The sequence below is a fragment of the Lupinus angustifolius genome, chromosome LG16 (assembly GCF_001865875.1).
Source record: "Lupinus angustifolius cultivar Tanjil chromosome LG16, LupAngTanjil_v1.0, whole genome shotgun sequence".
NCBI lineage: Eukaryota > Viridiplantae > Streptophyta > Magnoliopsida > Fabales > Fabaceae > Lupinus > Lupinus angustifolius.
Window position 1 is genome coordinate 16,576,785 of NC_032024.1, and position 13,988 is coordinate 16,590,772.

At 33.7% G+C, this 13,988-nt stretch overlaps 2 protein-coding genes across 2 annotated transcripts; one reads left to right on the top strand and one right to left on the bottom strand.

The window, feature by feature from the left end:
• LOC109329459 (protein FAM192A) lies at positions 1,900 to 5,246 on the bottom strand. Its single transcript, XM_019563139.1, has 7 exons — positions 5,110 to 5,246; positions 4,887 to 4,961; positions 4,725 to 4,782; positions 3,547 to 3,602; positions 3,370 to 3,432; positions 3,119 to 3,187; positions 1,900 to 2,318 (listed from the first exon to the last, which is right to left on the bottom strand). The coding sequence occupies exons 1-7, from the start codon at positions 5,164 to 5,166 to the stop codon at positions 2,058 to 2,060; spliced, it is 639 nt and encodes a 212-aa protein (XP_019418684.1). The 5' UTR covers positions 5,167 to 5,246; the 3' UTR covers positions 1,900 to 2,057.
• Positions 8,093 to 13,134, top strand: LOC109329447 (protein transport protein Sec23A-like). The gene is made up of 5 exons (XM_019563121.1): positions 8,093 to 8,605; positions 8,854 to 10,674; positions 11,486 to 11,602; positions 11,711 to 11,782; positions 12,649 to 13,134. The coding sequence occupies exons 1-5, from the start codon at positions 8,120 to 8,122 to the stop codon at positions 12,784 to 12,786; spliced, it is 2,634 nt and encodes an 877-aa protein (XP_019418666.1). The 5' UTR covers positions 8,093 to 8,119; the 3' UTR covers positions 12,787 to 13,134.

Here is a 13,988-nt window from a genome sequence, read left to right on the forward strand (position 1 = left end):
ATTCTGTGAAGATTTTTTATTAAGCCTTGTTTTAGTTTGACCCACCATGTTTGCATTAGACTTTTCCATTTTTAGTTAGACCCGTCATGGTGACAATATTAATAAGGTATTATTATCTTAAGAATATCATGTAGCATTATTAATATGGTATTATTCCCTTAATAATATCAGTAGACTTTTTCATTCGTGTCTCTTGCCAGCAACCAAAGATTAATTATTTATGTAAACTAAAAATTATCAAATTAGATTTGGCCTCTACAAATATTTTAGATCAGTATTCATAACTATGACATGAATTGGATTACAATTGGAGAGAGTTAGGATATAAGGTCTTTATAAGACTTTGAACTAGGATACAAAATATCTTAAAGTATATGGAAGTTGCTGGACCAGGACATGACCGGAGAGCCTCCAATCATTGGAAGTTCCATTGTTATCGGAGCATGGACAGAATAGAGAGTTACACAACTAAGATTCAGAATATCTTAAAGTATATGGAAGTTGTTGGACCAAGACATCATGTCTCAAACAAACCATCAACTTTGATAAGACTTGTTTAACCCGAGCACGACTAGAGAACTTCCAACCACCGAAAGTTCCATTGTTACTGAGATATGAGAAGAGTAGAGAGCCACAACTGAGACATGATAATATCTTGAACCAAAACCTTAAGGCAGTAGTTTCATAGGTGTTTTCTCCTTATAAACTCTCTCAATCCTCCCTCATATTCAATATGGGACTTCACACTTAAATAAACCCACCAGAAGCCAACTATGTTAGGGTTCCACCAAGACCAAAATAGAGGATTAAATACTAGATGGCATCTGAATTATCCATAATCCTAGAAAATAATGATACAAAAAGTGCATCCCCACTATTTAGCGGATAAACCATAATCAACAAATTCATGTCTCCTAAGATATGTTCCCATGATAAAGGATAAATCTCTCTAAATCAGGAGAATATAAAGAGTATATTATCATAAATGAAGCTACATCTTAACCTTGTGATGGTTTTACCATACAAGAACTGCAAATCCCACTATACAAAACACATTCACAAGAAGGAGAAATGTGCAATGAACAATAAATAGACAAAATTGGGGATAACCTCATTTGTAGATAGTAGGTAACTAGAGCAGACAACAATAAGGTTCATGGAGTGAGGAAGAGGGGCGACGTTAGGTTCATAATTCAAAGTTTCAAAGGCAAATGAAATATGATAGGAATTTGAGAAAGAATGTAAATGAAGCATTATATTTCTGCATTTTTTTAGATATAAATGTCTTAGATCAGGTTTGACAATTTAACAAAAAATTGACCAAACATGTTGAATTCCTCTTTAAAAATCAAATATCACCCATTCAATCCAACCAAACCATCAAATTAGAATTGGGTCCTTCATATTTCCAGAACTTGTCTATAGGTTAGAATTTTCCCATAGGAAAACCCTGTCTTATGTGCCTACCCCTACTCGAAAGATGTGCTTATTAGATTTCTTGGGGTTCTATGTTGGGTAAGGAAGGAAAGATTTCAAGTATGGGATGATCCCTTCTAATATGAATTTTAAACCTAATCTCCTGCCGTGATGTGAAAACTCCATCTCTTCCGATAGAAGGACTTTTCTAATTCATTCGCAGGCAGTTATGTGTGCACCGCCTTATTCGTATCCGCAAAATGTTGAACAATCATACCCATCCCTGCTTGCGGAGACCCTCCACAATATCTGTGGAAGGCGATGCTCTACTTAGAATTTAACTTAAGTTCAATAGCTTTGGCTTCAGAGACCTGGACAGCTAAGGGGAGTCATTCAACTAATAATTAAGAGCCAATCCCTATCATTGTTCAGTTTTGTATGTCCCAAAAAGAATGCATAGACATAACCTCAAATGTGATTACAATACCTTTTAGGCTTTTACTGCCACATCGAGGTGGTTTTTTCCGCCATCCTGAATATCTAGGCATGGAAATGCATGAGTGCTATACAAAAAAGAAAGTAAATGCTAAATTAGAATACTAAACCAAAATCATTTAACTTCTCAAAATACAAATATCACACTACAAGTCATTATCATCACTTTCATCACTATATGATACAAGGCCGGTTGAGGCAACTTCGCGGGACTTGTCATCTTCGTCGTTCAATGATTGCACTGGTTCTAAAGACTTACGGATTAAATTGTCAGGAGCAGTTCCTGCTTTTGAAACTTCTTCGGCATATCCTTCATCCACCTTGGCCTTTTTAGCCCGGGGCTTCACTTTTATCATCATGCCTAATGGGAGAGAGGCTGGATTCTTCTTTCCAACAGATTTTTCCTCCTGCAAGAGAAAGGAGATTGTGTGACTACAATGAAAATAGCAAAATTCCAGTCTATAACCGACACAGAAATATCAAGCAATGATCTACAAATCAAATTCAGGCTAACTGATGTAGTGTTATGAGTAGGGCCTGGACACATAAAGTTGTTTTATAGCACCAGGAATTGGGTAAAGCAAATGTTAGTTATCTCAGTGGCTGATACATTAGGTATTCATCAGGTCATAAACTATAACATGTTTATCACTTCTGATTTAAAACTGCATGCATTACTTCAATGACTAAAAAACTGTACATCCCTCAGAGGTTGTTCATTGGAACATTACAAATTATAGCATCTATTCATGTTTTCAGCCAAATACTACAGTAAATGTGCAAAACTACATAATAAGACTATGCAAGTCTTGGGGGAGGGGTTCTAACCTAGTAAACCTGTCAGTACCAAATACAGACTTCAGTTGGGAGATTTAAATATCATCAAAAGTAATTGCTCATATAAACATAGAAATTTCAGAAAACAGAACTACAAGAAGGACAATATAAAATAGGAAGGGCGATATAAAATAGAAGCATATTGCTTTAAATGTGAAGCTGGTGATGCAGCCAAATGCATTGAAGAAGAGAAATCCTCCGAAATCTTGCATAGTATGTAACTGACCTCAATATTGACCAATTTAGTAAAAATGTTATTCAATAACCCAGGAAATCAGTAACAACATTATTGTATGGAAATGAAAACATTACACCCTTACAGGTTACAGCACACAAAAGGTAGCAACACACATAAAAGTCACTGACCAACCTTGACCAAAGGTAAAGGGGGTTTTTCCTTAACTTCATGTACAAAGGTAGACTGTGCTTCCACTGCTGCCTGAAATAAAAATACAGGAACAATATATTTAGAGAAATATTAACCAAATAATTACCTAGTTGCTAGCAATAGCAGCTTCAGTCCAGAATTATTCCAAGAGAGAGTTAACAAACAAGTATAATTTTTCCAATTATTACTTAAAGAGAAGCAATGTTATAATACAGTAATTGTTATGACTTAACTTGAAAGCTACGTAATTGTTGGGCTTCCTCATCTGCCACCTTTTGTTCATATTCCTTCCTTGTCTGAAACACCGATAAAACACAAACTTTATATTAGAAAAAACAAACGTTTTCATAAATTTCATGCCCATGATTTATTCAAGCATGCTTTCTTCTTGGTGATAATCGGAAACTTACTGCTTCATAATTATCAAGAAATTCAGTCTCATCTTCATCTAAAGCTTTAGGCGGTCCTGTATAATTATGGACGACCCAAAACTCAATCCAGGATGGCAACAAAAGGTAAGCATATAAAAAAGAGATAGGTAGGAGGGCATCTGAAACTCTACTCTAATCAGCATAAATTATGCATGTCTAAAAAGGGCCAACACCAAGTAATAATGAAAGCATTAACACCATTGGAGATTTTCATTGAGGGGGGCAAAGAACAGCACTTTATTTGTGGAGGCCAGCTTAAAGAGTTCATATTTTTCTTACAAAATTACATGTGAAAAACCAGACCATACAAAATTTTAGGAGAACCATAGCTACTCCATGTCAACACAATACACCGCCCTTATTATGTGGTGCAGCCTGAAGCTTTACTTCTACTCTTTTAGTAAAACCAAAATGTTGTACTTTTTAATCTCATTTTCATATCTATTTATAAAATAGACCACATACAATTCCATTCTAACACATCTACCAAACACTTTCTTCGAAGCTGCATTTCCATGATATTCTATTTTAGCAATCTATGAAGCACCGATACCAATACAAGTACTGAATAGGAGTACTAAATATGATATAAATCCAATACATCGATACACTTTGTTTATTGCTCACAAATAGGAATGGTATTGATCTCATTTAATCCTTGATCATCATTACGCAGATGCATTCCTTCTTCCTTCTCTATGCAATACACATGTTTTGTCTTTTCCCTCTCTAAAATTCCACTTGGTAGATTTAGTGTTATGTTTCTCTCTTCTACTTGATTGATTACGTGTTATGCCTATGTCTCTTTTCACTCTCTTAGCATGCTTTTGTGTAGTAGCATGGGTGTCTAGAGAGGTATCGGAAAAGCATTTTAAGAGTATCAGAAAGTATACGGGAAGTATCAAATTTATAGTTTATTTATTTTCTAAAAAAATTATTTTAACATGATAGATATGGATGTATCGGATATGTATCTGATACATATCAAATACGGATACATTATCAGAATTTAATAGGTAGCAGTAAGCAACAAGTTATATATTTCATGGAATAATTTAAACCAACTTACACAAGCTACTTGTCCTAACTATTAATAGCAATAAACAAAGCAAAAGATCAAGATTACGCTAAATAGTGGTGGCCAATTGAATACTCACTATGCTTGAACCTTTCATTAAATTCTGCATCCTTCTTGTCCTTGTTCTCCTTTAGAATCTACAATTGAAAGTTAACAATATATCAATTCCACTTAATTTCAAACAAAACTTGCATTTTCTTAAACAGAAACCATTTTGTAAAATCATGCATTGAAACCGAACCTCGTAGAGAGGTCTATCCCTCTGAGCAGTTCCATCCTCAACTCTTTCACCTCTTGTTTTTTTAGATTCTAGTAACTGTTCCAAAGATTAAAAAAAAAGTTGAATCAACAACAATGTAAAATTAAATTAGGAATCAATAACGAACCCTAATTTGTGGATAATTAATGGATTCGAAGAAAAAATAAAAAGTGAAAGTTAGAATAATAGTGTGAGAATTAGTTACTTGGTCTTCGGAGACAAAGTTCATAATCCTGATAGGAGGATCAGAATCTTCAGCCATGGTTGAACAATGTGTGAACTCTGCACGAATTGTACGGATTCAAAGGAACCTTGTGGGTTCGTTCTTATGTATTTGTTTCTTTTGTGAGTGTCCTAAGAAATTTTGTAACTAATTTGTTTTTCTTCAAACTTATTCTTACTCTTAGTCATTAATTCTATACATATCTAATAATTAACTAATTTAAATTATTGAATTTCTTTAAAAATGATTGGTAGGATATGGAGTAAGTTTAAAAAACTATTATAGAATTTCCCTTTAATTTTATACTAAAACTATACAGATTACCTTATTTTCCGGTACAAATATTCCTAATTTATATATTATATTGGTTATTCAGGAAATATAGTATTATATTTTAAATAAAAAATGTGCGAAAAATATATTGAAGTTAAACAAAATATAATATATTATGAAATGGAATTTAAATAGTATAAGATACATCAATATGTATGAGTAATCTTTCATATTTTCTTCACGTGAAAGTACAGAAAAGGTATGATAAAAAGAATTGCATGGGATAATTTTTAAGACAGTTTTTTTTGTATTTCTTAAATAATATTTTTGGCACATGTTAATGGACCTCATAAAAATAGTTAATTTAATAATTGAAATTGCATGTTATCAAATAATTTATTTTCAAGGGTTATACATCATCCATAAACAACCTTAATAAAATGTATCATGTGGCTCTTGTGTAACATTGTCTTCAAAAGCAAATGAAGTCATTACCTCGGGGAATTTAAAATACTAGGGGCGAGAGTTTTGTTTCTATCCTTAAATGAATTTATTGAGCTTGCAAAGTAATTTCTCACATTCACAAGAGAAGAATCATTGAGGTTGTGTCATGTAAACTTTTTCTTATAAATCATCGAGGAAACTTGTAATATTATAATTACTAGAAGAAAATTACTTTGGACATGGGAGAAAAATGTCTATTTTTAGTCGATTCTTCCACTTTCAGTGCACCTTTTAGTGAGAAATTTGCTTTATGTCTCTCAACCATGTCTTATGAGTCTTTCTTAATTTTAAAGACTCATTTACATCCAACGACTTATATCATTAGGCAACTTCATGAGATTTTATACTTTGTTAGATTTCATAGAGTTCTTCTCATCTTTCATGTCATTGATCCACATGTTACATTCTTTACAACTCATGGATTGTGAAAACTTTTGAGGATCATTTTCTGTTTTTATGTTATAGTCTGATTTTTGTAAATACACTACATAGTCAGGATGAATTGGTGGTCATTGACTCTAGTAGATCTTATTAATATTGTCTCGTTATTTCTTGAGCAACATATTGTTCAGACAACTCTTTAACATGTTATTCAACATTCTTTTATTGTCATTCATTAACAATTTGATCAACTCGGGCATTTCCACTTACTTGTAGGGGTTTGTAGGGGGGTGACAATCATTATGTCACTTGGCCCAAAAGGTTGATGTTGAGTGTAATCCTTTTTAAAAGCAATATTTTGAAATTGATCACTCCTATTAATCAAGTCATTCTCAATAAATTTTGCATATATATATATATATATATAATAAACTACCACTTTAGAGAGGAATCCTATATGAAACTTCGTTTCCAATATTTAGGCCAAAATTGTCTTTGAGAGAGATTTGGTTGAAACTCTGTTTAATATATACATTGTAGTATTTAATGCTTCAATTCACAGGCATTAATGAAGTTTTGTATTATTTCTCATACTTCTCATAATTTCCATCGATGTTCAATTCATAGTGTATTACGTAACAATCTCATGTTCTTGGTGAAACTTGCAAATGGATCAAGTATTTGCTATAGTGGTACTCTCCATCCCGATCAGATATCACAGTCTTCATTTGTTTTTCAATGTGTAAAAATCAATTATCGTTATAAAATGTATGATTTTTCTTAAGAGAAAAAGATATATGTACTGATATGATATGAATTTTATACACTGTCATCATATCATTTATGATTTATATTTAACCATCTTTACTCTTCAAAATAGTAATATAAATGAATAGTAGATGATATAATGACATTGCATAAATTTTAATATTGATCGTACATCTTGTACTCATAGATATCTGTAAAAAAAATTCCAACGTATACCATAATAACAACTTTATGAAAATAGACATATATCATAATATTCTTCTCGTGAAATCGTATATTCATAAATTTATTTAATAAATATATTTTATATTTTTTAGTACTTTGACATTATTTATAATTCATTTTATTAACATCTCATAATAAAATCTAGTCATTCAATCATATTAATATATATATATCAAATATATTAATATTTAATATAATAATTATGATAATTAATTTTTATAATATCCTCATCATTGCATGATTGCATCTAATTAGGAAAATCTCAATCTCGAGGTGCTGACGTAGGTAGCAACGTGGCATGAAGCAAGGAAAGAAACAAGAGCACAGTCGATGTCCCACAAAATGTGTCACTTCATGTTTCACGGGTTGTGATTGGTTGAAAAAATATATTTAAATTAAAATTTTAATAACTAATTATTCTTTTGACCAATCACAAGCAATAGCACATAGAAACTATTTGGAATAACATTGTGTTCGCCCGAAATAACAGATACAAGGGTCCGAAGAAGAACAACAACATCAACGAACCAACGTAACTACGAAACCGAGGTTTCACTTTGTTTTTCTCTCTCCCTCTCTAAGGTACATTTCTTTTTTATTATCTTTTATATTCATTCAATTCAAATCTTGATCTCAATTCTAAACCCTACCTCATTTCTTTTATACAGATTTGTTCATTCATTCTGAAATAAGAACAATCTTGATGAGGGTCTAATTTCATTTCTTGAATTTTAATCACTACCCCAGAATCAATTCGATTTGTAAAACTATACATAATTGTATAAAGTTTAAATCTTTGATACTGGGTTTGTAAGGGATTGGTGAAAATTTTCAATTTTCAATGGCTAACCCAACAAACCCTAATGTTGGGTTCAACCCTTCAAATCCCAAAGAAACACAGAGTTCTACATCTTCAAATATTGATAGCAAGAATCCAATTTTACCACCTCCTACAAGTTTTGTAACAGCACCTAGATTTCCTCCACCAACATTGCATTTACAAAAACAAGACCATTCCCCTAATGTTTTGTCACCAGCAAATGGTGGGTTTATTAAAACTGGTAGTTCTGTTGTTCCTCAATTGAGTACCCCTCCTGGACCTCCTGTTTTTACCTCGCCTGTTCGCCCCGCTGCGGTTCCGTTTCGCACATCCCCTGCATCGCCGCAGCCAGTTGCTCTATCTTCAGGCTCGTCTTTACCTGCTTTGTCGCCTCTGCAATTTTCGAATGGATCGGTTGAGTTGCAGCAGCAGCGAGTTTCTGATGGTGTGATAGAAGACCACGTTCCTGATGGAGAGTCGTCCTTTGTTCTTTTCTCAGCACATAAGGTATACTCTTTGTTAGTTTGTTTATATCAACATGTGGTTTTTTTATATTGAATTATTGTTCCTTATGATCAATTTTTTATGTGTATATAAATCATGTTTTAGAGATAAAATGTTTTTTTACGGAGATGGTATATAGTAGAACATTATGACATTGCTTGATTCATGTAGCTGAATCCGTCTAATGGGCAAAGTCTTTGTTGTTATATATAATTTATGTTTTGACCTTTTCCTTTCTATTTGATAAGTAGGTATTGAAACATAAGAAACAAGCTAATGTACCCAGTTTGGGTTTCGGGGCATTGCTCTCTCCTGGGAGAGATGTCTCAACGGGTCCTCAGGTTATACAGCGTGATCCCCATCGCTGCCAAAGCTGTGGTGCTTATGCAAATATCTATTCCAACATATTGCTTGGATCCGGGCAGTGGCAGTGTGTTATATGTCGGAAACTGAATGGAAGCGGTGGTGAGTACATTGCACATAGCAAGGAAGAGCTTCACAGATTTCCTGAATTGTCTTCAGCGATGGTTGACTATGTTCAAACCGGGAACAAGGGACCAAGTTTTGTTCCAGTTTCAGATTCCAGAATGTCTGCCCCAGTTGTTCTGGTTATAGACGAATGTTTAGATGAACCTCATTTGCAGCATCTACAGAGTTCTTTGCATGCTTTTGTTGATTCTCTACCTCCAACAGCTAGATTAGGAATTGTACTGTATGGCCGTACTGTATCAGTATATGACTTTTCAGAGGAGTCAGTGTCATCCGCTGATGTGCTTCCTGGGGACAAATCACTGAGTGAAGAATCATTGAAATCATTGATTTATGGTACTGGCATATACTTGTCACCGATGCATGCTTCACTGCCTGTAGCACATTCCATATTTTCATCATTGAGGGCATACAAGTTGAACATACCAGAAGCTTCGAGAGATCGGTGCCTAGGAACTGCTGTTGAGGTTGCTCTTGCTATAATTCAGGGCCCATCTGCTGATTTGTCCCGAGGGATAGTCAAAAGGTCAGGGAGCAATAGTAGAATTATTGTCTGTGCCGGTGGACCGAACACTTATGGGCCTGGATCTGTTCCTCATTCCTTTAGTCACCCGAATTATCCTTATATGGAAAAGACAGCATTGAAATGGATGGAGAATCTAGGTCATGAGGCTCATCGACACAATACTGTGATAGATATTTTATGTGCTGGAACGTGCCCTGTCAGAATTCCTATCTTACAGCCTCTTGCAAAAGCATCCGGTGGAGTTTTGGTTCTTCACGATGATTTTGGGGAAGCCTTTGGTGTTAACTTGCAAAGGGCATCTGCTAGATCAGCAGGCTCTCATGGTTTGTTAGAATTGCGCACATCAGACGATATCCTCATAACTCAAGTTGTGGGTCCTGGGGAAGAGTCGCATGTAGACACCCATGAATCGTTTAAAAACGATACTGCTCTTTATATCCAAATGCTAAGTGTTGAAGAAACACAAAGTTTCTCTATCTCCATGGAATCTAAAGGAGATATTAAAAGCGATTCTGTCTTTTTCCAGTTTGCAATTCAGTATTCAAATGTGTATCAAGCCGATGTGTCAAGGGTCATCACTGTTAGACTGCCAACGGTGGATAGTATTTCAGGATATATCGAGAGTGTTCAGGATGAAGTGGCTGCTGTCCTCATTGCAAAGAGAACTCTATTACGGGCCAAAAACCATGTTGATGCAATTGATATGCGAGCAACAATAGATGAAAGAATCAAGGATATTGCTCTAAAATTTGGATCCCAATTACCCAAATCAAAACTTCATCGCTTCCCAAAAGAGATTTCTCCCTTACCGGAACTCCTTTTCCATCTCAGGAGAGGGCCACTATTGGGAAGCATTATTGGCCACGAAGATGAAAGGTCTGTGCTGAGGAACCTGTTTCTGAATGCATCCTTTGATCTATCACTTCGAATGTTGGCTCCTCGTTGTCTGATGCACAGAGAGGGTGGAACTTTCGAGGAGCTACCGGCTTATGATCTTGCTATGCAGTCTGATGCTGCTGTAGTACTTGACCATGGCACTGATGTCTTCATTTGGTTGGTACGCTCCAGTTATCTCTTCTAGCATGCATTTTCTTTGTTAGAGATGTGGATAAATAAATTAACTTATAATCTTTACCATTTGATATATTTTTTATTTTTTTTCGGGGTTTGTGCTCTAATTCGGTCATTAATACACATTTGCTCTCCTTCCGATGATCATAAATGTTCACAGGGCTTTTCTTTTCCTTTCAACTTTTTTCCAGAGAAGTTGAGGGCTAGGTTGTGGGTGTTGTTTGAAAGTTGAAACAGACTGTATATTTATGACCAGTGTACAAATCTTTAGGCTTTATTATATGTTTGGTCCATAGTTTTACTTAGTTTAATCTTGATTCCCAAGTTTCAATTGTAACAAATGTTATTCATATAGTTTTCAAATCATTGTAATTAAACCTCCTATCCATTTTTGTTGATATACCTTTGCTGCCATGGCAAAACCTCTTTTGCACTTATATGGCATCAAATTTGATGATAGACACCCTTTTTTGCTGACTTTGCTTACATGAAGGTGACACTGCGCAATGCTCATTCAATTGCGTACTTAGAAAACCATGCGGCCAACTATTTTGTAATTAAACTCGGGGTACTGAAAGTCTGAAACTAAATATAGTAAAATTAATCAGACCAAAATCATAATTGAGCCTGTACTTTTATGATCATTAATATAATTTTCTAGTTCTTCTGGCTTGAGTGTCAGTCTTGTAAAGTTTTTGCTCCGCATGTTTGTGGTGTCTTTAACTGCATAAAATTTTCATTCTCTTGTTCTGTTTATCTCTCCTAACATATATAATCTTTTGATGAGTGGATCTCAGGGTGCTGAACTTGCAGCTGATGAAGTAAGAAGTGCTGCTGCTTTAGCCGCTTGCCGGACATTGGCAGAAGAGCTGACTGAGTTCCGTTTTCCAGCTCCTCGTATCCTTGCGTTTAAGGTCAATTTGCTTTACTATTTGTACTATGTTTGCTCTCTCTATATCTCCTAGTTACATCTTCTGCTGAGAAAGTTAAACTAATAACAGACTATTTGCATTTGAAAACAGGAAGGTAGCTCCCAGGCTCGGTACTTCGTCTCTCGTCTCATACCAGCACACAAGGATCCTCCTTATGAGCAGGTGAGTACTATCACTTTGTTCTATTTTTTTTGTGAAAGTGGAATATGTTTGCCAAAGTTCCGTGTATGATGCATAGTTTGAGGCATGGTCCAAAAAACCAAGGACATTTCACTATGATGGTAACATCTGATGTGTGGACAAAACAAAATAGAATGAAATAGAATTGTATAAAGACACTTTATAGAGTAGTTTTGTTCTATTCTTTGGTTCCATCCTTTGTGTAATGATAATGTCCTACATTTTAATCTATGTCTTGTTCTTGTGTTCTATTTATAAAAGGGTACATTGCCTTAAGAGCAATGGTCAATATGTGTTTGGTATAGATTGTGTTTTTAGATTTTGATTATAAACTGGAGAGAAAAAAACTAACCATCTTTTTTGAACATGTTACTTTTTGCTCATTTTTCTTGGTTTATAAGTTTTTTATAAACTAAGCAGATTACTAAACAAGCTTAATTATAAAAAAGTTCATAAACCAAAATAAGCATACCAAAAAAAATCCAAACCAAACATGATTTAAAATACATCATTTCCCAATGTTGACTTTGCACTTTTGAGTTCATTAACCATTGTCCTTATGCTAGTATTTTTTTGGGTCCTACCAAAGGTATCCCCTCATCTTTATGGGTAAGAAACTAATCCCTTTCATTGTGCATGATTGGCTCTCTCCCAACAAATTGCGCTCTCAGCAATAGAACCCTTGACCTTTTAATCTTTTTGGGGATCTAGCGGATCTTATAATAAATAGACCAAGCATATAATAAAACCCATGTTATGTTTTGTTATGTTCTAACTTAACTACCAAATGGTAATGATAGATAGGTCCTTATCACATTGCTGAAATTGTCACATGCAACTTTTTGCAGGAGGCAAGATTCCCACAACTTAGATCATTGACATCAGAACAAAGGACAAAGCTGAAAAGCAGTTTTGTTCACTTTGATGATCCTAGTTTCTTTGAATGGATGAGAAGTTTGAAAGTGGTGCCACCAGAACCAAGTTGATCTATTCTGCTTTATGCCATTTGTGGTGTTCTTCACTACAATTATGGTTGCTGCATCTTCCAAAATCAGCAACAAGGTTGAACATGTTTGCCCTTAGTTTTTATGTTTAGATGATGTTACACATGTGACATGTTCCTAAAACTCTTGTTTCACAAGCTACCTTATATGGGATTTTATTCACTTCCTAGAAGTGTTTTATAACAATTGCAAGTTGCATTTGGAGAAAATTAGTGGGTTATTTCTTGTTTGTTTAGGGAGAGAATGATTGTGACACAATTTTTTTCACAATTTACATGATGTTACAAGTTTACCTTAGAACAATAAATAATTTGTCTTCTTAATTTATTATATTGATTGCCAATGATTATGTTTAATGGCTACCCTTCCTAATAAGTGTCGTTCACAGGAATCGAACATTCGACCTTGTGTGTTTGATCCTCCATAACAATATTTCAATAATAATTAAGATAGTTTCATTAAAAAGTAATTTTAAATTCAAACCGTCCAATATAATTGATTTTGTTTGGTATAATTGCATAATCAGTATATTTATTGTATTATATTATTATGAGGACCAATTTTTCATTTGAACAGTAGGTAGAATATGATTTTTGCAACACTAACTTGTATGTTTTGAGCCATGATTTTTTTTAGAGTAAATTACAATGATGTCCCATGAGTTTTAATGATATTATCTTTATGAGGACTCATGCAGAAGAGATAAGTATATGTAATTAAATAAAATACAATATTTTGTAAAGACAAATGCAAATAGTATAAAAGTCAATATATTTTTATTATTTTTGTTTCAGGTATAATATATAGTTGGTGTAATCAACTAACTTACTGTATAAACTCAAAAATTACTGTATAAACAGCGTATAATTAAATCAACAAAGCAAGAAAATGTCACATGCAATATAGTACTCCTCAACCAAGATCTACATATTTTATTTATTTGATGTGATAGCTGTAATTTACAGAACCCAAAACCTTCCACCAAGATCAACACCTAGGCACTCACACTTAACCTTTGTTTACAGATGATAATAATAATAATAATAATAATAATAATAATAATAATAATAATAATAATAATAATAATAATAATAATAATAATAATAATAATAATAATAATAATAATAATAATAATAATAATAATAATAATAATAATAATAATAATAATAATAATAATAATAATA